The sequence below is a fragment of the Mangifera indica genome, chromosome 8, assembly GCF_011075055.1.
Source record: "Mangifera indica cultivar Alphonso chromosome 8, CATAS_Mindica_2.1, whole genome shotgun sequence".
NCBI lineage: Eukaryota > Viridiplantae > Streptophyta > Magnoliopsida > Sapindales > Anacardiaceae > Mangifera > Mangifera indica.
The window spans coordinates 13585469-13609962 of record NC_058144.1 but is presented as its reverse complement, the minus strand read 5'-3'; the positions used below and the strand labels follow the sequence as shown (position 1 = coordinate 13609962).

At 33.1% G+C, this 24494-nt stretch overlaps 1 protein-coding gene across 1 annotated transcript; it reads left to right on the top strand.

The window, feature by feature from the left end:
- The first annotated feature begins 12677 nt into the window (after window positions 1-12677).
- Window positions 12678-22192, top strand: LOC123224490 (N-terminal acetyltransferase B complex catalytic subunit NAA20). Its single transcript, XM_044648170.1, has 6 exons — window positions 12678-12845; window positions 12942-13032; window positions 13764-13896; window positions 15146-15215; window positions 21629-21689; window positions 21776-22192. Exons 1-6 carry the CDS (start codon window positions 12768-12770, stop codon window positions 21865-21867), a joined length of 525 nt encoding a protein of 174 aa, XP_044504105.1. The 5' UTR covers window positions 12678-12767; the 3' UTR covers window positions 21868-22192.
- Window positions 22193-24494: the final 2302 nt, after the last annotated feature.

Genomic DNA, 24494 nt, shown 5'->3' with positions numbered 1-24494 from the left:
TACATGACTGGCACCACATGTGTATGCCAACCAACATAGTTTTTCTTCATGGTTCTGGTTGGCATCATGCATGTGCTTGGTCGATACCATCCCACCAAGTGCACAACTGGCACATTAAGGTGCATGGTTGTTCACTTGGTCAAAGCATGGTCAACTAGATTTTATCAACCTTAATAGGCAAACCTAGTCCATACGTAATCTCTCTCTTGGTTGTAAACATCAAGACTGTCAATCCATATGGAATCTCTCTTAACCCTAAACACCAAGATTGTCAACAAATAATTCACACCTTTGAATTTGATTTAACTCATGTAACCCATAAGCTCTCTATCAAGCTAATAGTATTTGAATTCAAATTGAATCTAGACATAGACCAAGATAGTCTTTTAGTAAAACATCATGACTACCCAGACGATAGAATGTTAGCAAACATCTCTTAAGTTTTTATAATGTCACGGTTATATGTAATTCAATTCTTTTGTTAACTGATATCTCACGAGGTTAAGACATACAAAAGTGTTTATCTTAGTAGTTCCTTTACGATTCGTGATTTATCTAAATTTTGAGTGTGAATTTAGATGAAACTTGTATAAAATTTTATCCTAATCTGTGTCATCATGAATAGAATAGGCATTCATAGTTAAGGAAAAAACCAAACTGGGCTTCTTCGATCCTATTAGACAAGCCTAGTCCACTGACAGTTTCCCCTCTATTCAAATACCCCAAGATTACCAACAAATAATCCAATACCTTAAGAGTTCAAATCAACTCCTAAATATGTGTGAACTATACTGGTAATATCCACATTCAGGTCAAATATAGATACAAATTAAGATTGGCCTCTAATAAGGCATTATGGTCTCCCGATTGATAAAGTATTAGTGAATAACTCTAAGCTTTGTTAACTTCACAGTTACGTATAATACAATCCCATTGTCAATTGATATCTTTCAAGGCAAAACATAGATACGTGTCTATCTTAATAACTTCTTGATATAAACTAATACAGATCAATGACTAAATGACTTGGACTGGACCTCGATCAATCCCGCTATGACCATAAATTCGAGTGGTCATCGATGTCTTTTAGTGTTCTCATTCAAGATATCATCTTCAATGCTCCAGAGTAATAAATCTTTTATTGATCCACCATAATCTCCATATAAATCTCGATATATCCAATCACATAAAAATTAAGATTAAGATGATGATGGAAAAACACATTCATGTTTGGTGAAAACAAGAATACAAAGAAAATATGAAATTAATGTAGGAATTATACTTTCTTCAAGCTATTTTCTTTGAAGTAGATGATGGAATTGAGCATTCACTCGTGATGCCTCTAAAAACTATGCCAAACCAAGCTCAAAGTGCTTTTGGTTGAGACGTAGAGAGAGAATGTAGTGAGATAAGGCTTTTTGAATAAAATTAGTTCATGTTATCAAAATTGAACTAACTTTGCCTTTTTATATTAGGGGACTTAATTAGCAAATTCTTAATTCTTGCATGACACCTTGTAAAGTTCTTTATTTACATTATTGTCATGCATGTATATCTTATATATACATTAGCCACCCTAATTCTATCTCATGAATATCTTGACTCTTAAAATGTTACTTTCACGTTCATATAACACTTTATATTTATTACCTTTGGTAAGTACTAGTCATCCTTAGATAATCAAATTTTTATCTTTCTAACAACTTGGTTTATCAGTGTGACTATTTAGGTTCACCATAATGTAGTCATGAGCTTTTTTCAAATGATCTAAAGATATGTTTATAAACTTTAAAACTATAGCAAACATCTAGCTATGTGTCATTGTCCCAAAACCATAATAAAAACACAATCCATCAAACCTATTTTTTGATCGTACACAATCCTTCTGTTTTCAAATCATGATCAAGTACGAGTTCATGATTGGTCAAAACCCTAGTCTTGATACTTCTTTGAAACAATAATCGATATATTCAAAACATGTTATCATGAGCATCCTTCTTATGACTTACATTATACTTTGGCTAAAATTTTTTTTAATATTTCTTGATGTCATGCAAAAACCAAAAATTGAATATTTCTTAATTTAGTGGATATTCCGAATCCAATAACTCTAAGTCAAAGAATCCCCTTTTGATCATCATTCGTCTCTATATATGAATAATGTATGACTAACTCGTTTTATCTTACGAAACATGACTAGTTCGTATTTATAAATCACATGACCCGTATATATCTATATCGAATCCAACTATGATATCTCAAGTCAAGGAATTACTCCATACACTAGTACAATCATACGATAAGCTATTGACTACGTTGCAATGACCATGTGACTTATTGTAATTGGTCACATTTGAAAAATAGTTCAGTAACTGTCAGTCTACACTAATGCCCTAATGACATGACTATTATTGTCACCTATACTAATATTATTTTATGATATTCAGAGAAGGCATTAAGTGTGCCTATAGTATGATATTATTGTCCAATTGATATCATGTGCATAGGAAACAATTTGATAATTATGTTTTATTAATTACATGAATTATCTAGACAGTTCATATACATACTTTATATTTAAACCGATAAAGGAAACAATTTATGTATATGAACAAAATAACATTTTCTTTTATTAATAAATTATAATTACATATATACAAGATGAAATACCCTGGAACTGATAACATGAATGGTTCATAGGGCATATACTAACAAAACTTTCACTTGCACTAGAGTTATTCGTTATTGTATCTCATACTTATCTTTTCAAGATGATGGTTCAACTGTTTCAGTGTCATCGCCTTAGTCAATGGATCAGTAACATTATCTATTGATAATGTTTTCTAAATCAATATTTCTCTAATTCCAACAAATTCTCTCAAAATGTGATACTTTTATTGAATATGTTTAGACTTCTGATATGCCCTTCGTTCACTTGCATATGCAATAACACCAGTATTGTCATAGAATATGGTTATTAGATAAGTCATTTTTGAAACCATACCAAGTTTAAATACGAACTTGCATATCCATACAATCTCTTTTGCTATTTCTAAAGTAGTAATATATTTTGTCTCTATAATGGAGTCAGTTGTCACTGTAGCAGAATATGGTGATGAACGGTCATATGCATACCTGTTCATAATGCGTTTTCTAGGTTCAACTATGAAGCAATTGTTAGAAAACCTTCCTAAATTCAACATGTCCTCGTTGGGATGAGACAATACAATATGTAAGCCTATCTTACACTAATAGCAACCTCAAAACGTACAACAACATGATTCAAAGGTGATTTTATACAACGACATAAAATTAATTGCATTCAACTAAATTAATGTAACATGCATATTTTCAATAATTCTCAAGCAAAATTGAAAAACTAGAACTCAACAATTTTAACATAAACTTTATGTTAACATGATTATCAATTATTGTGCAACAACATATCACAAATCAAACTTAAAATTTTAACATGATTGATATCATAATTTTATATGTTTTAAATTTTCATGAAAATACCCTAAACATTGGCTTTGATACCACTATTAGGAATTTTCAGGTTATCAAAATCCAACAAAGCAATGGAATACAATTAAAAATCAATCAAGACTCAAAAACCCCATGGAGGATCATGTTTTAGCAAGTATTTTCATGAATCATGTTTATACAAACATAGGGTATTTCAAAAACACCATACTTGCGTTTGAAAGCTCCTTTGGTTTTTATGTGGCCATGAGAACGTTATCTTCCCACTAAGAGGTGACATCTTGTATCCATATGAAGCACAGACAAAAAAGAAGGAAATAGAGGATAAAACCAATCATGTAAAGTTGCTAGGACTCTCTGAATAAGAAAGGTCTTTGTAGGAATGTATGTTCATCTTTAGAATTGGGTAAAAGTTTTGAAACTATTAAATTCATTCTATATTTATAAAAAAACAATGAACAATCATTCATCCTTGATCCTTATCCCATACGATCCATAAGTTATCCAGATTTTAGGTATACATCTAGATGAAACTTGGATAAAGTTTTATCATAATTTGCGGCATTCATGGTCAAGGAAAAATTCATACTGGGCTAATTCAATCTTATTAGATAAGCCTAGTCTATTTATAACTTCATTTCTATTCAAATACCTTAGAATTATCAACAAATAATCAAATATCTCTATCGAATCAATAGTGTTCAAATTCATACTAAATATGGACATTGACGAAAACTGGCTTCTAGTAAGGTATTATGGCCACCCAACTGATAGAGTGTCAATGAATAACTTTAAGCTTTATTAACTTCATAGTTACATATAATATGATCTTTTTGTCAATCGAAATCTCTGGAAGCTGAGATATAGATACATATCTATCTTAATAACTCTTAGAAATGAACTAATGCACATTAATGATTAAATGACTTGGACTGGTCTTTGACCCAATTCCACTGTGACCATAGATTAGAGTGGTCATTGGTATCTTTCAACATTCTAATTCGAGATATCAACTCATGTGTTTAGGAGTGATAAATCTTTTATTGATCCACCATAGCCTTTATACAAATCTCGATATAGTCAATTACCACCTTTATGGTTATCCTAATTATGACAACATGTTAGGTGGCATCGAACTATATTAATCTTTATACAAGACGTCCAGTGACCTCAAGTCTTAGGCAAGGATATCAACGCAGAGGTATTGGGTAAAATAATTTATTTTGTATCTTCGTCCCTGGCTTGATCCCACTACAAGGATGACAAGGATTCTCTGTCCCCCACTTATGGAAAAAAATTCTCTCGTTTTCCTTTATTCACAGAAAAAAATCTTCTCCTCATCTTCTACTCGTGGGCGAAAATCCTTTCCTCATCCTTATACGTGTGGGGAAAAATCCCCTCCCTGTATATTTTTAACACAATATAAACATATTAAATAACAAAATGAACTAAAACTAAAACTAACCCACTATTTCAAATACTACAAATATCATATAATGACCATCTTAATATGCACAAACAAAAAACATAAATAAAATTTAAAAACATAAATAGTCTAAACTATAAAGATATGTTAGTACTTTAAACAAACATATTAATATAAAAGGTAGAGATAAGGATAGGACATGACAGGGCAGGTTGGGGAGGAAATATATGTATCCTTGTCCCTGGTTATAGGGATATTTTACGTCCCTGTCCTCATCCCTTTTCCTATTTTTATCAAGAAATCTCTTTCCTATTAGGGTAGGGTAGGGTAGGGTAGGGTAAGGTAGGGTGGGTCAGAGACCCTAAATTCGGATCAAAATTGTCATATATAGTTTAAAGATCACATGTACCTGTGAATTAGAAGATTTTTTCTTTAGACAACAAAGTAACCATTTATATGAAAATCTTCTTATTGAGTCAGTCTACTAGATACATCAACAACATATACTCATGTGTTACACTAAACTATTAGCTAACTGCTTTGACATATGAGAATTGTCACCAACTTTCAGTGTGATCACTTAACACTATGATAATCCTATTACTATTACTTGTGCCTTTAGTCAAAGTAATATCAAGATTATTAATGTTTCTAGAATAGTGCTCTAATGTGCTCATCAATTGTCAGATTCCCTTATACGATTCTACCATTCTAATTTTATATTATTTGTATGAACATTAATGTGAATGAATAATAAATTCCTTTTTTATTAATAGATAAATAAATTGCAATATACAGATGTACAAATTGATTAACTTAAGGGCATAACACTAACATAAGATACCATTGGACTCAAATACATTATGAAGATATTGCTAAAACTACCTTCCATACACACCATAACCATTATGAATTCTTGGTACTATTGTTTGGCTTTTCACTATGAAAGACATCTTTAAAAAATATTGAGGAAATTTATTTTGGTATTTTTTATGATATTCTGGTCCATAGTCAAAATTGGCAAGAACATTTGGAACATTTTAGAATTGTTTTTTTCAATTTTGAGGGATAATAAACTTGTTGTGAAAAAAGAAAAATCCTAATTCTCTAGGCAACAAATTTAGTGCTTGGGGCATGTTATCAATCAAAATGGAGTCATGACTGATCCAAATAAAATCAAGGCAATGATTAGCTAGACCATACCTACTACAATTAAAGAGCAACTAGGATTTTTGGGTCTAACAAGTTGCTATAGAAAATTCATAATTAATTATGGCATCATTGTCTGACCTCTTATAGGCTTACTCAAGAAGAATGTCTTTAAATGGAATGAAGCTACAAATCAAGCATTCTTACAACTCAATGACGCCATGACCAAAGCTCTAATCCTAGCATTCCCTAATTTCTCATTTCCTTTTTCCATAGAGTGTGATGCCTTTGGAATGGTTTATTACTTATTTCAACACAAGTCTTCAAGGTAAAAATCTTTCATTCTCCACTTATGAAAAGGAATTGATGACTTTAGTTTTAGCAGTATAGAAGTTGGGTCCCTATTTATTAAGAAGGCAATTTATCATTTGAATGGATCTATGAAGTCTTAAATATCTATGGGATAAAAAAATAGCAATCATGGCACAACAAAGATGGCTTATCAAGCTTATTGCTATGACTTTACAATAAAATATTGACAAGGGAAAATAAATGCAACAGTTGACGCCCCCTCATGACAATGACAAATGGCAAAAGTATTGGCTCTCTCAACTTCTACACTGTAATGGCTAGAACTTATTTGAGGTAAGAGTAATAACCATCCCACCATCAAAGGCTCCATTGATTAGTCTAAATAAGAGAAGTGGACCTTGGCAAATCTAACATGGTATTTTATTCTTCAAAGGTAAGATTTATCTTCCCTATGACTTATCCCTTTTCCAGTATTGCTCGAAGAAATCCACAAAAGGACCAATGAAGGATATTTTAATACTCACCATTGCCTTAGAGAAGTTTTCTTTGGAAAAAAGATGAAGGAATACCATAAGTCTAACTTATAGGGATTATAGGATTGTTACAACCTCTTCCAATTCCTACCTAACTTTGGGTAAACATATCCATAGACTTTATTGACAGTCTAACTCTTTCAAAAGAAAAGTCTACTATTTTTGTGTGGTCAATCGCCTCTCAAAGTACATTCACTTCATATCGATTTCCCATCCATATACAGCACCTGGAATTAGCCAAGTCTTTTTAGACAAAATATTCAAGCTTCATGGTATGCCATAATCCATTGCTTGTGATTGGGATCCCACTTTCACAAGCTTGTTTTGGAAAGAACTTTTTCGAGTATAAGGAACTCATTTTAACTTTAGCTCCTTTTATCACCCAAAAACAAATGATCAGAATGAAATCATCAACCATACTATTGAGATGTAACTGTAATGTTTTACAAGCTTTAAACCAAAGGAATGGACTCAATGGATTACATGGCTTGAATATTGTTACAACACTAGTTGCCACTCTTTCATATTTACCACTCTCTTTAAATATTGTGTATGGTAGACTGACCACGACTCTTCTTTCTTATATTTTGAGAAAATCTAAAATTTAGGCAGTTAAAGAAACCCTAGTAAAAATAGATGAATTGTTGAAAGAACTTCAAAGCCGACTCCAAATAGCCCAAAACTGAATGAAACAAGTTTATGACAATAGTCATGTGAAACAACAAGTCATCAAAGGCGATTGGGTATACACAAAACTCTAGCCATACTGCCAAGTAATAGTGTCCAAACCAATATCTAAAAAATTAGTAGCCCAATTTATGGACCTTTCAAGTTGTTGGAAAGAATTGGAAAAGTAGGCTATAGGTCGGAGCTTCTTGCATCAAGTCATGTTCACCTAGTATTTCATGTGTCACTACAAAAGAAAAAGATTGGAAATAATACTCTAGTCATGGTGCTACCTTCGAAGTTCAATGAATCAACCTTGAAGGGACAAAGACAACCTGAAACTATCATGACAATTCAAAGGTGTGGTTATAGACATGAACTTCTAGTAAAATGGTATGAAGTGGACGAGACATAATTCTCATGGATCCAATGAGACAAGTTTCGTTAAGACTTTCCAAATTTCAAGATCCCTGGTGACAAGGATCAAATTTAGGGTGAGGGTTGTTATGAAGCTTACTTGCAAATAAAATAAAACATCAACATAGGAAGGGAGGCTTGGTGTAAAGGTAGGTTTGTTTGTTGGTCTAGAAGTAGGTTTGTTTGTTGATAAAATAAAGGGATTTATTCCCTGCTTTCTTGGTCAAATTAGGCTTGGTATTTTCCCCAAAATTGTAGAAAAAAATGGCTTGTATCCATCGGAGTTGAGCCTATGTAAAGGCCAACATTCTTTAAATAAAAACACTCTTTTCATTCTAAAATTATAATTTATTTATATAGTTTGCAATTGTCTTTGCATTCTTGATTCTTAATCACCATAACTTACAAGCGGTCTACTTGAATTCAAAATCATGGTTTGATGCTTCGATCCAACCAAGACCATAACATTTATCTTGAATAGCTCTTTACGTTTCAACAGCTCACTCTATTATCGTTATTCATTGTCATAACACTAACGCATGTTAATCCAACCGTTATGATTTGTTATTGTAGATCTCAAACTGAATAATGATTTGGCTCAAAAATGTCAACGAATGATTAGAGACACAGAATATGACGCTTGATTTGTCTTCTTCAATATTTCTTCTTAACTTAAGTAAAAATCTTCAACTTGATGAGAAACAATCTGGCAAGATTCAACTGATATCTCTGCATATCCTCTAATTTTGTTGTGGTGGACATATGATGGAAAAATTATCTTTAACCAATTTGATTTTTTCCAATTAAATAATAAATAAAATTTCAAAACATAAATAATTTATTTAAATAAAATTAAGATAATATCACGGTCTCTCTATAATAGAATTACTTATTAAAATTTTGAATATGATCATTTCTCTAAATTTAAATAATATCATAATTCTATAATGTTTTGGTTATTGAATTTAAAATAATCAAAACTTTGATAAAAAAGTTTGAAGTATGTATACTTCAATATATACTTCGATCATGTATTGGATTTAGTTAAAATTATTTATTTGGAAATGATGTATAAAAGTTGGAATAATTTCCCTATTTTTATTTGGAATATTAATTAAAATAATTAATAAAAAATTTAAGAATTAAACTAACATAATCCTACAAACTCATGAAATATATTTATCAAATTTTCAATCTGTTCTCCTCCATGTTCAAAATTTCGGTCAAATTTTTTTTAAATTTTCAATAAAAAAAATCTAATTGAAAACTAACCACATTCACCTTCCAAACTATACAATATAATAGTGTGCATGAATCGATTTGGTGTGGTTTAAAAGTTTTTTCAAACCAAACTAGAAAAACAGTTTACAAAATTATCAAATCAAATCAAACCAAACTAAAAAAATATGGTTTAGTCTAATTTAGATTACAATTTGAATCATATTTATCAATATCTTATGATACATTATATGTATCTTATGATACAAGATAAAAATCATACATATCATAAGATTAAAAATCATACGCATCATAAAACATATCAAATTAATACAATATAATAAACATATTTTATGATATAATATATATTATTAATACGGATTGATACACTTTTTTAGAGAAAATGATGGTATAGTATGAGTGTTTATAAAAAATTTTTCAAATGTTAAGGGTTTTTATAATATTTTCAAAATAATGACATATCAATTATAATTTTTATTATTTTATTAATATTTATTATTTTATTTTCTTTAAAAAACATATCATACGATACGATATATGACACATGATATAAAAAATTAGATTTTCGATATATGATTCAACTACTATAGTTTAACCCTTTTAAAATCATATATATATATAATTAATTAAATTATAGTGTTCTAAATTATAATATAAACATGTAAAATAGATATAAACTATATATACAATATACATTTAAAGAAAATGACAAAATAAATATAAAAAAAAGTTGTGCACTTAATTGTTTGTAGGAAAATTTAATCAAACATAATTATTTTAAAGTTTTTTAAAACATAACATAAAAATGGAAAATAAATATGAAATATATATACAATATACATTTAAAGAAGATGACAAAATAAATATGATAAAAAATAAGTTGTACACTTAATTGTTTATAGGAATATTTTGTCAAACATAATTATTTTAAATTTTTCTAAAATATACTATAAATATGTAAAATAAATATGAAATATATACACAATATAATTTAAAGAACATGATAAAATAAATATAAAAAAATAAATTATAGACCTAATTGTTTATTGAAAAATTCTGTCAAATATAATTATATATAGATATATTAAAAAAATATGGTTTATGATTTTGTTTGGTTTGAAAAATTTTCAATCTAAACTAAACTATTTCACAAACCAAAATTTAATTTTTAAGTAGTTTAGTTCAATTTTATAGTTTAAATAAAATAAAACACACCCCTCGGTTTATAAGTTATGGATTTTGTGATTGTTTTGGTGATCAAATTGTGAATTTCTTTAAGATTCGATAAATTTGGAGTATATTTGTAGTAGACTAAGGGATATGTACAAGTTCAGAGTTTAGACTGATACTTTTTGGCCAAAAAATTGAAGTTCGAAGAACAGTTGGCACATTCATTACACCTTGATATACTGACTATAAGTTAAGGGGTTTTACTAACTTGTCTTCGTAACACGAAAATGTCTAATTTGGGGGTTTATGTGCAACTTTTCAGTCTTACATCAATGTATATGCTATTGGTGTGAAATTTCATTTCATTTTTTTAAAGTTGGTTGGGGGCAAATGTAATATTTTCATATTAGAGTATAAATGCAGTGTTTTAACTATTTAATCGAGTCTTGGTTCAACAACTGAATCAAGAAATTAATGCTATTTTTCAAATGAATTTGTGATATGATGGTATAGCACCATCAACCCAAATATTAAGACTAGAAGGGCTCAAGATTAAGGATGAAAGAAATATTGTGTTTAATTTAGGTGTTTAACCATATGGTCCTAACTATTTTTTATTTTTTAATGATAAAGAGTTTATTTGATTTAAACAAAATTTTGAATTTTGAATTCGATAATTAATATTACATTCATTATACCAATTAAAGGAGGGAACTCATCTTGACTTGAAGTTTAACTATTTGATATTAAATTAGGGCCAAAGGACTTATTCCCATCTAAAATATACTGTTATTTTTAAGTTCTCTTCCGTTAATTTTGAAAATCTCATTTATTCACCTATGAATGATTAAAATTAATGGAACCCTAACCCTTTAAAATTTATCTCTTTCTCTCCTAGCCCTTAAAAACCAACAATTTCTCTCTAGATTAAGTTTTAAAAAATAACATTCCCCCCTTAAGGTTTAGTTTTCAATCCCTGGTGCTATCGTCGTCGACGAAGCTTCCCCGACGCATCACCATGCTTTGGTGATCTCTCTTCTCTCCTTTGGAATGCTGACCGACGTAGATCTTACCTGAAAGACGAAGCTCTTTGTCTTCTCAAATGTCTTCTTCTGGGAAGACGAAGAGCTTCGTCTTTGTTTTTTTAGGTAAGATCTATGTTGGCTGACATTCCAGAGGAGGGAAGAGAGGTCATCGGAGTAAGCTTCGTCGTCGGCGATTGCATCGGATTTGGTGTTGAGGATTGAAAACAAAACCCTAGGGGAGAATGATTAGTTTTTAGGGATTAGGGGGGAAAACAAAATAAAATTTTAATTTATTTTTAATATTACAAATAAAATAACAATTTTGCCTTTAAAACCATTAATTTTAACCGTTTATGGGGTGGGTAAATGAGATTTTTAAAGTTAATAAGAGAAACTTGAGATAACAACGTATTTTGGGTGGGAAATAGTCCTTTAGCCTTAAATTAGACCACACAACTATTTTCCACCCAAGGTTTAGAGAAATGATAAATTTTTATTCATTAACTTTAAAGAACTTAAATACCTATTTATCTATTAAAATTTATTGTTATGATTAAAAGTAAAAGTGTTATTTAGCAAAACTATTTTAAAAAACTAAAAATTTATCATATTTCTTTCTTAGGTTTAAAAATCTAAAATTTTCTCCCAACCCAGGGTTTGGAAAGTGATAAATCTCCCCTAGGGTTTTCTTTTCCCTTTTACAACGACTACTTTGATCCCGCTCGACAGTCGACCTTCACTATATCTTCCTCTCCCATCGGAGATTAGACAATAACATGCATTTTCATCAAATGAAGCTGAATTGTATTTGTCTGACGATTTTAACTAAAGATTGACATGCTTCGGTTGGAGAAGAGAAGTTTAGGAAAGCCGACCATCAAAAATTGTCATCAAAGAAGGGAAAAGAAAACCCTCGGGGGGGATTCGACATGCTTCAGTTAGAGAAGAAGTGTTTGGAAAGACTGATTGTTAAATATTGTCATTGAAGAAGAGAAAAAAAAACCTTTGGAAGGATTATGTTATTTTTCAAATTTTAAGTTGAGAAAAAAATATAAATTTTTAAATTTAGAGGAGAAATGTGATAAACTTTTAGTTTTTAAAAATCTTTTTGATAATTAATATTTTTATTTTTAATTATAATTAATAAATGAATAAATATTTGAGGGGAATACTCCTTTGGCCGTTAAATTATAACAATTTACGTACGGTATAATGCTGTGGCGTCATTGAACGTAACCGACCCACACGCGCACCCGCACCCGCACCCGCACCCGCTTATCCGGCTTCTCTTTTCGGCATACATTGGAACAACCCAGCATTCCAAGCACCGAATTTTCAAGAGAGATGACGACGATTCGCAGATTTTGCTGCAACGATCTTCTCCGATTCACTTCTGTTAATCTTGACCATCTTACTGAAACCGTAAGCGTTGTTTTTTAAGGTTTTTTGAAACTCGCAATTATCAAGTTAATTTTGCCAATAATTCGTCTTCTTTCTTAAATACGCATGATGTCACAGTTCAATATGTCATTCTACATGACCTACTTGGCGAGATGGCCTGATTATTTTCACGTCGCTGAAGGCCCCGGTAACCGCATCATGGGTTACAGTACGCACTTCCCCTCTCATTCTTCCTTCAAACTTTGTTTATTTTTTATTTCTGTGTTGGACTGGATTATTAAACCTCTAAATTTGTACTTCTGTTGACACGATATTGCATGATATTGGGTTACCATTTGGAATTTTTTTTTTTTTGTATCTAGGGTTTTTTATAACATAAAATATGGTGCAATGTTTGTCTGTATTGGCATCTTGCGTTTGGTGTCTTTTTGGGGTTTCAAAAATTTAGTGAACAAAGTGGTTAATTGTTGCCTTTGGAACTGGAATTAATAAATAAATTGTAATTGTTTATTCCGCGGATAGTCAGCCTTTTGCCAAACTTTCTAGCCTGTTTAGACATTAATCCTCTGGTCGAGCATTCAAGCGAAGGATTTGACAGTTGTTTATGGCTGATGGGGTGTTGGTGCTAGAGATCATCTTGTTTAATATGAGTTTTCTTATATGTAATTTGGACTTAGATTTTTGTGAGAAGTTTTTGCATTTTGGTACCTGTTGGAGGATAGAGGGTTTTATCTTGTTCACCTAAAATAGTCTTCTAACGAAATTTTTGCTAGCTTCAGAAGTGACGGTTATGTGAGATTGTGGAATGGATATCTGAATTTCCCCTTTTCCTTTTACTTATGTTGTTCATATCTCTTTGCTTTGTATATTCTGTTTTGCTATGTTCCGGTTGAGCAGTGAAAGTTTGCCAAAAATTAATGCAGCTAAATATGATTGCAGTTATGGGAAAAGTTGAAGGACAAGGTGAGTCTTGGCATGGTCATGTTACTGCAGTAACCGTTGCTCCAGAATACCGCAGGCAACAACTGGCTAAGAAATTGATGAATCTGTTGGAAGATATCAGTGACAAGATGTAAGGGTTCTTTATTCTTGATGAAGTCAAACCTGCTTTTATATGTTGAGCTCACCTATTTTAAAGTTTCATTGGCTCATGTGTTATTTTTAGTGACCATTCAAAGCTATTTCATATATCATGATAGTGTTTGTACCTGACTGCAACATTGAGCAAATTTCTGTGTGTAAAATTAGACTCTTTTTTGATTACTGCTCAAGTGTATTCATGGCAGAACTCAAAATGCATGTGTTTAGTGTCTGTGATAACCTGTTAACTGTTTATTTATAACTTTATGAGCACTTTTGATGCCTTATACGGTAGGTTATATAGACTGGTTGTGAACCACAACTATCATATCCACAGATCACGTAGTTGGAATATCTCTTTTTTGTGTATATTTATATTTATGACAAGTACTTATGATGTTTTTGGTCTGCTTATAATTATCCCTTGCCCAATGCACAGAAGAAAAAATGAAACTGCAGAGATGTTAGGTTTAAACAATATTGTAGTTCAGCAGAATATTGATTTTAATGTAATTTTTGTGAATTATATTTTCTTGCTCTTTTCTCTCTCTCTCTCTTTCTTTCTTTTGGTGTTTCTCTTGGTTCTATTCTATGATCATTGATGCAGCCTGGAGTTTTGTCTTGCTTTCTGATATTAAATACTTTTATGTATCTCTTTGTACTTTGTTATTTGAGTTTTAAGTTGACTTGGATATCTTAATGAATTCTTAGGTGAACATGAAACTGCAAGAATGACATTATGCTTTTAATATTGTCAAGTTACCTTTACCGAACAAGATGTCTGTGGGTCTTTTTTCCTTCTTCCTTGCAAGTTGTGAATTTAAGTTTGATTGTTTAATAAATGAGTGCTTTGAGCAAGTCAGCTATTTGAGTTCATGTGCATCTTTGATTCTTTAGTTTGGATTTTTTATCCACTCATGCACCATTTTATTGGAGTAGTGATTTTTGAGAAAGTAGAATCCTGCTTTCCTTTGGCTTTTCTTAAAAAAAAAAGAGATGTTCATGTTTGAACTTAGCTGCATTCAACATATGCTACAAAGTTTACACGATATTTTTTCTCGCCCAAAACTATTGTTTGCTAACTTAATTTTGACAAGTAACTTGGCTAATTTTACAAGCCTTCCTTGGTAAACATGTTGTTTTGTTCAATTGCTTGTTGATGTGGTAGTTGTTGGTATAATTTTGTGGTTCTTATTGTTGTTTTTAGGTGTTTTTCTAATAAAACAACTTCATCTTGGCAGTGATAATGCTTATTTTGTGGATCTTTTTGTGAGAGCTTCAAACACACCGGCCATAAAGATGTATGAAAAAGTAAGAATATTTTGAACTTCCCTTTCAGTTTTGTCCTTGTGATTATATATGTGCTCAGTTGTGAACCACATTGTCACAATGTTATTTGTCGATATGAAAATTGTTAATGTGTGTTGCCTAACTAGTCAGCCCACATTCACATAGTAATTTAGCACAGGGAACTCACTAACCGCTCGTGAATTTGAAAATAAGATGAAACTCAAAACAGAAAGCTTAAAAGAATTTTTCCCAACCTTTATATTACTCATAATAAAGGACTTTGCAAAAGGAATCTACTACTATGAAGGCTTACAAGTTGTTCTCCATAACTCTCATACCTCCATGCCTTTCTCAACTTCTATTTATATGCAATATGCGGTTGATAGTTCTAACCACTTAGGCACAATACTGGGCATGTTTTTAAGTTCATGAGACGTGTTTACATGGAGAAATGTCACCTATTATAAGGGTTGTCTAGCCCTCTTTGCTTAGCATGTTTTTCTTCCCACTATGTCTCTGATTGTGTGCTTCTTGGGCTTAGTAGGGTGTTTTTTCTGCAAGTTGGAGTGCATCCATATCCTTTGACTTGGTTTGAGTCCTGGCCACTTGTTTCATCAGTAGAATGCCACGTTTTTGGACTTTAAGACACCCAAATATGAAATGTGCACACATCCCCTATGTTCCTCATCGAAGTTGTGCAATTTTTTGCCTATTTGTGTGCTTGGTGCTGCCTATCCTAGTGGTGTGCACACACGTTTGCCATCCTACGTTTTGGGCCTATTTTTCAGCCTCTTTGCTTGAATTTTAATTGCCCGTTGTATATTTAATAACTCCCAAGTCTTTTGAAGCTATCCAAAAGTGCCGTTTTTTATTGTGCACGTGCTTTGCACACCTGAGTCTCTTTGTGTGCATGTGTGCAAGTGTTGATGCATGTTGTCTACTGTGCCTATCGACTTGACTGCATGTCGAGCACCTTCCTACTTGTACCTATGCATAGTTACACAACTAATTATACATGTTGCCATGCCCCTCCCTAAGCATGTTTTCACCTTGGCTCATGCCACCCAACACACGAGCCCATGTCACGATTATGAGTTGCTGACAAACCCTTCCTCACCAAATGGAACCAATGTCTTCTTCGGGAGAATTCTTGAATGAACTAAAAATTGACCTTTGATTAATAATATGAAAGTAACCTCTGTGAGCGTCCAGCTCACATGGACAGTAGAGTGTCCCTCTTAGACCAGCACTATTGTATGCATCATGATAAGCAATTGAAACTGATCTCCATTACTTTGCTGCACAGTTAGCTGCCCCAAAATACTGTTTAGCACACATCACCGCACATACGTGTCACTGCTCCTAGAAAACAGGCCTTTTGAATTCCACATGTAGCTAACAAGCCCAACAATGTATGTCACCCAAGTGTTTAGCCTTACGTTCTAGCCATCTAGAATAAAATTAAAAAAGTAGTCAAGAAGATTTCTTTTTTTTTTTTTTCGGGTAAGTAGTCAACAAGATTACTGAACATAACAGGGGCATTATGATTGAAAAGTATTGCTAGGATCTGGCACCTAGCACCCATCGTCAACTCCATAACAATGCAATAGACTTGCAAGTCATTTTTAACCTTTGATGCTTTCCATAAATAGTCATTTAAATCAACCATGATTACATACTAGTGAGGTTTTCCCTTAGTAACCTCATATGGTGTTGTACAACTCAATCGAATGGACCTATACTGTCTTTTTTGGTTAATAATAGTTGCATTACATGACCTCAATGATATTAAGATATAGTGCAGGTCCTTACAATTAAGTTGTGCAGTAGCACGTGAGGTTACCGATGAAAAGCTTCATAGGTATATAAACATGACAAATTTAATTGACTATTTATGAGAAGTGATAGAGGTTAAAAATGAATTGCAAATATACTAAATTGTTATGGAGTCGGCGATGGGTGTTAGGTGCAGGATCCTAACGATGCTTTTCAATCGTAATCTTATAGACTTCTTCTTTAATTTTATTCAATATGGCTTGGATGTGTGGCTAGGCACTTGGGTGACATATAGTGTTGAGTTTGCTGGGTGCATGAGGCATTCACAAGGACTATTTTCCAAGTAGGGAAACACTTATGTGCGGGGATGTATGCTTGACTTAATTTTGGGGCAAATGAATACTGAGTGAAGTCAGGGGGATGATTTTTGGGTGCTCATCATAAGCTAAAACTAGAACGTTGGTCTAGGAGGGATGTTGCACTAGCTCACAAAGGTTGAATTCACGTAGTTAGTCGAAGGTTAGTTTACAGCTTACCCAATGATCCTCTCAATGAGGATGTTGGTTCCATTTGATGGTGGAGGGTTTGTCAGTAACTCATGATCGTGACACAAACTCGTGCATTAGGTGGCATGAGCCTGGACTAAACCAAGTTGGGATGAGGCACGACGACTTGTATAATTGGCTATGTAAATATGCACAGGCATAGGTAGGAAGATGCTAGACATGAAATCGAGTTGATGGCAGTGGACAGCTTGTGTCCACACATACCCGTAGGCAGGTTCATAGACACAAACAGACTTGGGTGCACAAGGTGTGTGCATAGTCGAAGACACTCCTTGTATGCGAAAGTCACACTTACGGATGGCTTTAGGAGACTCGGGAAATATTAAATATATAATAAGCAATTGAAATTTAGACAAAGCGGATGAAAAATAGGCACAAACGCAGGATGGGTGGATAGGTGTGCACACCACTGAGACAAGCAACACCAAACGCTTAGGCATCCAGAAAATTATGCAGCTTGGTCTAGTCAGGTGGGGGACATGTGCGCATTGCATTTTTGGGTGTCTTAAAGACCCAAAATGTGGCTTTCTATCTCTGAAACAAGTGGCTAGGACTTAGACCAAGTCAAAGGAAATGGATGTGCTCCAACTTGAGTAGGAAACGCCTCAGTAAGTGCAAAGTGCACACAAGTAATGACATGGTGTGCAGGAAAATGTATTGCTCAAGGATGGTTGCATAATCCTTAGAATAGGTGGCATTTTTCCATGTGAACACTTGTCCTATAAACTTGAATTCATGCCTAGGATTGTGTGTAAGTGGTTGGGGCTGTCAACCACATATTGTTTATAAATAGGAGTTGTGAAAGGCATGGAGGTATGAGAGTTAGGGAAAACAACATGTAAACCTTCATAGTAGCAAATCCCTCTATTTCCATGGTTTTTGTTAGGTACCTGGGGCAATTCCGGCAACACCTCCCTTTGACAATTTGCTTACGTGAGTGTTAACTAGTGTAACATTATTTGTAACCCAAACACAAAAATAAAATAGCAAGTTTCTATCACTACTCTACTGTCTTGAGTTCCAATCAATTTTCCAATCAGCAAACAATTCGCAGCTAACCAAAAATAAGCAATGAAACAGTAATCAACATACAACAAAGAAAGGTAAACTTATTTTTTCATTTTTGGAATAAAAGAGCAACAAGACTCTCCCTACTTCATCTTTTTCTTTTTCTGAAAACTTGATTTCCTCTTCCATGCACTCAACATTCTTTTTGTTGTCTCCAGCCATTCCTGGCTCTCCAATGTTGCCATGTTTCCTTTCTGTTACTGGGAGATCAACCCATTGAGGCCGCACCACTTGCTTCAACTTGAGACTGCCAAGTGTCTTGTCTCTCATGTTGCCATGTGTGCCTCCATTTTGCATATGATTTTTCTTCTTATGTGAAACATAAATCTGAGACCTAACATTACCCCTCCCATCGAGAGTCACCTTGTCCCCAAGGTGGAAATAGGGAAAGGTTTGTTTGAAAGTGGTGAAAGGCTCCTACGAATTCTCATAATTTGGCAACTGCTTCCATCTCACAAAGATTTCTAACTCACCTACTGAGGAATATCTGTAATTAAGCACTTCCAAAAGCTGAAGTTCTAGTTCTCCATTTTCAAGCATGCATTATGGAAGAGGTTGACTTGTCATAGCTTGGCCAATTTGTTTTTTAAGTTGAGATTCGTGAAATACAGGATGTATCTTAGCTGTAAAAGGTAATAACAACCAGTAGGCTGCTGCCTCGATCTTCTTTGTTATCTCATAAGGCTCGTAAAAACGAGGACTAAACTTTTCATTCATTCTGGCAGCAAGAGTTTTGAATTTGTAGGGCTGCATTTTAAGATACACACAATCACCCACTTCATAGTTAAACTCCTCCTACGGTCAACAAATTTCTTCATCTTGTCTTGTGCCTTGCGAAGATTCTCTTTCAATTCATCTAGAATGACATTTCTTTCCCTCAACATTTCATCTACTGCCTCTACTTTAGATGTTTCATCCTTCCGTCGCAACAGTGTAGGTGGTTCCCATCCATAGAGTGCCTTGAAAGGGGTTATCCCCGTTGAACCATGGTAGGTCATGTTGAACCAATACTTGGCCCAGGATAGCCACTTTGGTTACTGTTTCAACTGCTTGAAACAAAAACATGAAAGGTAAGTTTCCAAACTATGGTTAACTGCCTCTGTTTGGTCATCGGGTTGAGGGTGGTAGATTGAACTAAACTTCAAAATAGTGCCCGCTACCCCGAATAATTCCCCCCTAGAACTGGCTTGAAATTAGTTGATCATTATCGGACATGATGGAGTGAAGAACGCCATGCAATCGAGTGTTAACTAGTATAACATTATTTGTAACCCAAACACATCAATAAAATAGCAAGTTTCTATCTCTACTCTACTGTCTTGAGTTCCAATCAATTTTCCAATCAACAAACAATTCGTAGCTAACCAAAAATGAGCAATGAAACAGTAATCAACTCATAACAAAGAAGGGTAAACTTATCTTCTTCATTTCTAGAATAAAAGAGCAACAAGACTGGTCACAAATATCTTCAATCCAGTTCCTTACAAAACCAACAGCAATCAAATGGAAATACAAATTCAAAAATGAAAATAAAGCAACTCCCCTAGGGTATCCTAGAGGCCTAGACTCTCCCTACTTCATGTTTTTCTTTTTCTGAAAACTTGCTTTCCTCTTCCATGCACTCCACATTCTTTTTGTTGTCTCTAGCCATCTCTGGCTCTCCAATGCTATCACATTTCCTTTCTGTTACTGGGAGATCAACCCATTGAGGCTGCACCACCTCAGCTTGAGATTGCCAAGTGTCTTGTCTCTCATGCTGCCATGTGTGCCTCCATTTTGCATATGATTTTTCTTCTTCCGTGAAACATGAATCTGGGACCTAACAGTTTCTAAGTTACATCCATTTGATTTAAATATGCCCAAATTGCAAGGATTTTTTTTTTCTCAATGTGGCACTATCCTTTTCCTATCACCGGCCATTTTTTTAAATACTTATTTTAATTCTAGTTTAAAAGAGTTGTTTAAAGTTTTGTAGTTAGTTTTTCCACAAAAAAGAGTCAAATGCCGTTATTTTTCAAAATTAGGTTGGAAGTGAAGTTGACATGAATTTTATATCCACCTAATGATTGATAAGATTCTAGGCTACTGCTATAGTTACCAAGTCCAGTTGTTGTGAGCAGTGCTGTCAAATTGTCATTACTGAAGCAGCATGTTTTGAGCACTTTACATACAGTCAAAACCATACAGATGTTTGATCTACTAGTCATTCCCATAAATGTGTACTTCTAGGATGATAGCTACTGTTTCGTGAGGGGGCACTCTGTCATTATCTCCTTCTGATTCTGTCCCTAAATTTATGGTAAATTTAGGCACTCTTTCATCTATCTTGATCTGAACACCTTCTGACTCTTGTAAACAGACTTCTTTCTTCTGACAGGGGAAGTTTTGTTTGATTTATGAGGACATGCTTGACTGCTGGGTGTAGGAACTCACTCTATGAAGTTAGACTCTCTTCAAATGGCAAAGGGTTTGCACATACACACGTAAATACCCACATACAGATATGTATGTATGTATGTATTTTATAATAATAGGAAACAATTAGAATTAATAAAGAGGAATTACAGAAGTGGATTAGTTGTCCACAATTACTAATGGCACTTGAAGTGACAAAAACTATTGAACTTTGAATGTGTGAATCTGTGTAACTAGCCTTATGGAGACATCTGACTAACCTTACTACAAAACCACACTTAAAAAACTAATCATCTAACAACTTCTCCCTAATTAAGCTGATTGAAGAAGAAAAATAATTTGAAATTCTTTAAAAACCAAAGCCCTTAAAGATGCTGGATGAATGAAGGCAAATTCTGTGGCTTGTAGAATAATTTATACATCTGGTTGGTTGGTTGGTTGGCAATATGCTAGACTGTTACCAACTAGCGAAAAATGGCTAATTCATCACTTGTCTTGCTACTTAATACATCTTTAAACAAGAAAGTAACATGATTATTCCCTTGAATTACTCACCCACGTTGTGTGTCCAGACATGATGATGCTCATTTTATTCTGTCTTTTAAACAGCTTGGCTATGTAATATATAGACGGGTTCTACGCTATTATTCAGGGGAGGAAGATGGTTTAGGTGAGTAATTTGTCCAGTGGTGACAATGTGATTTTGTTTTATCGTGTTGTGTTTCATTTTTTTAATCATTTAATAACCTGTTTCAGATATGAGGAAAGCTTTATCTCGGGACACTGAAAAGAAATCCATCATCCCCCTCAAAAGGCCAGTTACACCTGATGAATTGGAGTATGATTAGCTGTTCTGACCATGATGATTTTGCCTAATGAATTTGATGTTGCTTGTGACTTTTGAGTTATGGAGGTTAGGCATCTTGTAGAATCTATAGTTTGTGTATGTCAAATGTGAGATTTGAGGTTGTATTTTTTCACAATTGGTAGAATTCTTCACTGGCATGCATATTTCTTTGCTGAACTATATGAAGTAATTTTTGGCTGTTAAGATTTCCCTAGTTGCTCAAAAGATTACCAGTGGTACTTGATGAATTATCCCTGCTTGAATTTCTGTATGAGCATGCCAAAAGTTTGTAAATTCATATAAATACACTGCCTTCTTGTGTTTCATTACAGTTGTGTGAGTAATCTTGTAAAACCCTCTTCAAAAAGTAGTGTCTTCTGGAGGGAAGAGCTACTCTCCCTGACCATATAAGTATGATTGAGCCTAAATTCAACTCACATCAACGCATAATTTAAAATTTCAAAAATACCCTTTAATAAAATACTAGTGAAACGTACAAAGGATGACAAAGTAAAAACATTAGTACAATCTTAACATAAAGCCAACTAAAATACATCAAACCGAAAAATGTAAAACTATACTATGACTATTATGCCTCTCATGATTGCTCCATGCTAGTTAACTTTTTCTCATTGCAGTTATCTTGATAATCTTTTACTTGTAAAGCGTAAAATGTTATAGAGTGGATGATACTTTCCTCAATAAGTAGTAAACTTTACTTGCACTTTTACTTTTTTCCCAATTTACCCTTGGCTTAGTCTATCATAACTTGGGCAGCAAAAGTATCCCTTTAGTCTTCGTACTTAACAATGTGGATTTTACTTGTTTATTTAATTCGAGATCACTTTTGGCCCTATAGTGCTATTTCATGAGACTTTGAGGTCCCTTATAGTTATCTAATATTCTCTTAGGATCCTAATTTTGGACGACTCTTTATATTTTTGGATAATATGTGAAAAGACTTATACTTTAGTTTTTAACTTAAATCTTCTATGTCGATTGGATTAGGTTGAGACAAATATTTGACACCTTAGCCAAATAAGTTACATATTATGAAATCTTTTTTCTCTATACACAATATTGGATTGCGACAACATGATTAGAACCTATTGCAACCCACTATACCTTACTATGGGTAACAATGTCTTGCTATGGTTTATTACGTTTTATACTATTAGTATGTGTTGAGAGAATCTCACAAGTGTTTCCTCGTAATGATCTTGATGAAACATATTGACTCATGATTAAAGTTGGTCTTGTGCGTCAAAACTAACTAGGGAATATTAGGATCATGCATGGTCATACATAGATCAAAATTATCCACACAACTTTATCCTTATCTAGTTGGATAAAGTCTAACATCCATAATTTCTACATAGTGCAAACAAGTTAGAATCATTACAATTTGGTCCCCAAAATATAAAGACTCATTCTTTAGTCCAAACACTTCTTAAGACTCAAAACTAACTACCTAGATATTGGGTGTGTTTCATTTCGAATAATTCTATTCCTTCAGATTTTGATCAACTTTTTTTTTATGTGTAACCCATAAGCTCTTTGCTAAAGGTAGTATGAGACAGATTTGTGTTGAGCTCAAGTGTAACACCCTTTTCTAAATACATATTCTTACTCAAAATATTGACTCAAAGAGATATGTTGACTTAGAATTTATCCTTTAAACATACATTATAAATTAAAGCATGATTAACACTTAAACACATGCAGCGTGTAAAAAGGAGTAAACACATAAATAACATAAATAATCCAAGTCATATCATTCATCACATAAAGTATTTGAAATCTATATACAATATCAATAGTGCATAAATAAAAGTAACAATCTTTAAATTATATTATTAACATCCACATGATAAAATGACCAAAATGTCTCTCATCTCATGCAACATCCTGAGTTGACTCACTAGCTCTTCCCCACCCTACTGATCAACATACCTACTTGCAAAACTATAACGGGGACCACAGTGAGTGAAAACATTCAGTAAGTAGGTGACTTTTCGACACCTTGCACACAATATAATCCATATTCAATGTGTTCTAAAACTCATCATAATGTGATACTCTCGGATGTTTTTTGAATGTCTCAAATGCCCATCTAAATTATTTTGGCATGCTCATGCCACAACTCCCTTGATAGTGTCATCCTGGATGTCTAATGTCAAATGATGTACATCGACATCCTAGATGTTAGGTGAAAGTATGTGACATCTCATATGTTTAGCATAAAAGTACACCTAGTACACTTGCTAGTTGGACTCCGAGTTAAGGATACTTTAATCACATGAGAATTTAGACCTTAAACCTCTCCTTACAACACACAAGCATCCCATATGCTCAAATGCCTAACACCAAGTGTGTGCATAAGTATCCTAGATACTGAGGTGCATTGCATTGAGTGCATAATATCTCACAAGTATAAATTTTATAAGAATAGTCATAATGTTTTTATTACCACATTGTACACAACTCAATGGCTAAAAAAGATATACATTGTTTTTCTATTTTTGACTTGGATCTACTCCAGTTAGGGTTCGTGTTGTCATTTACATATTCACGCATCCTCAAATGTCCATCTAATTCTTTGTTGAATTCATTAAGGCTTTTCTATAC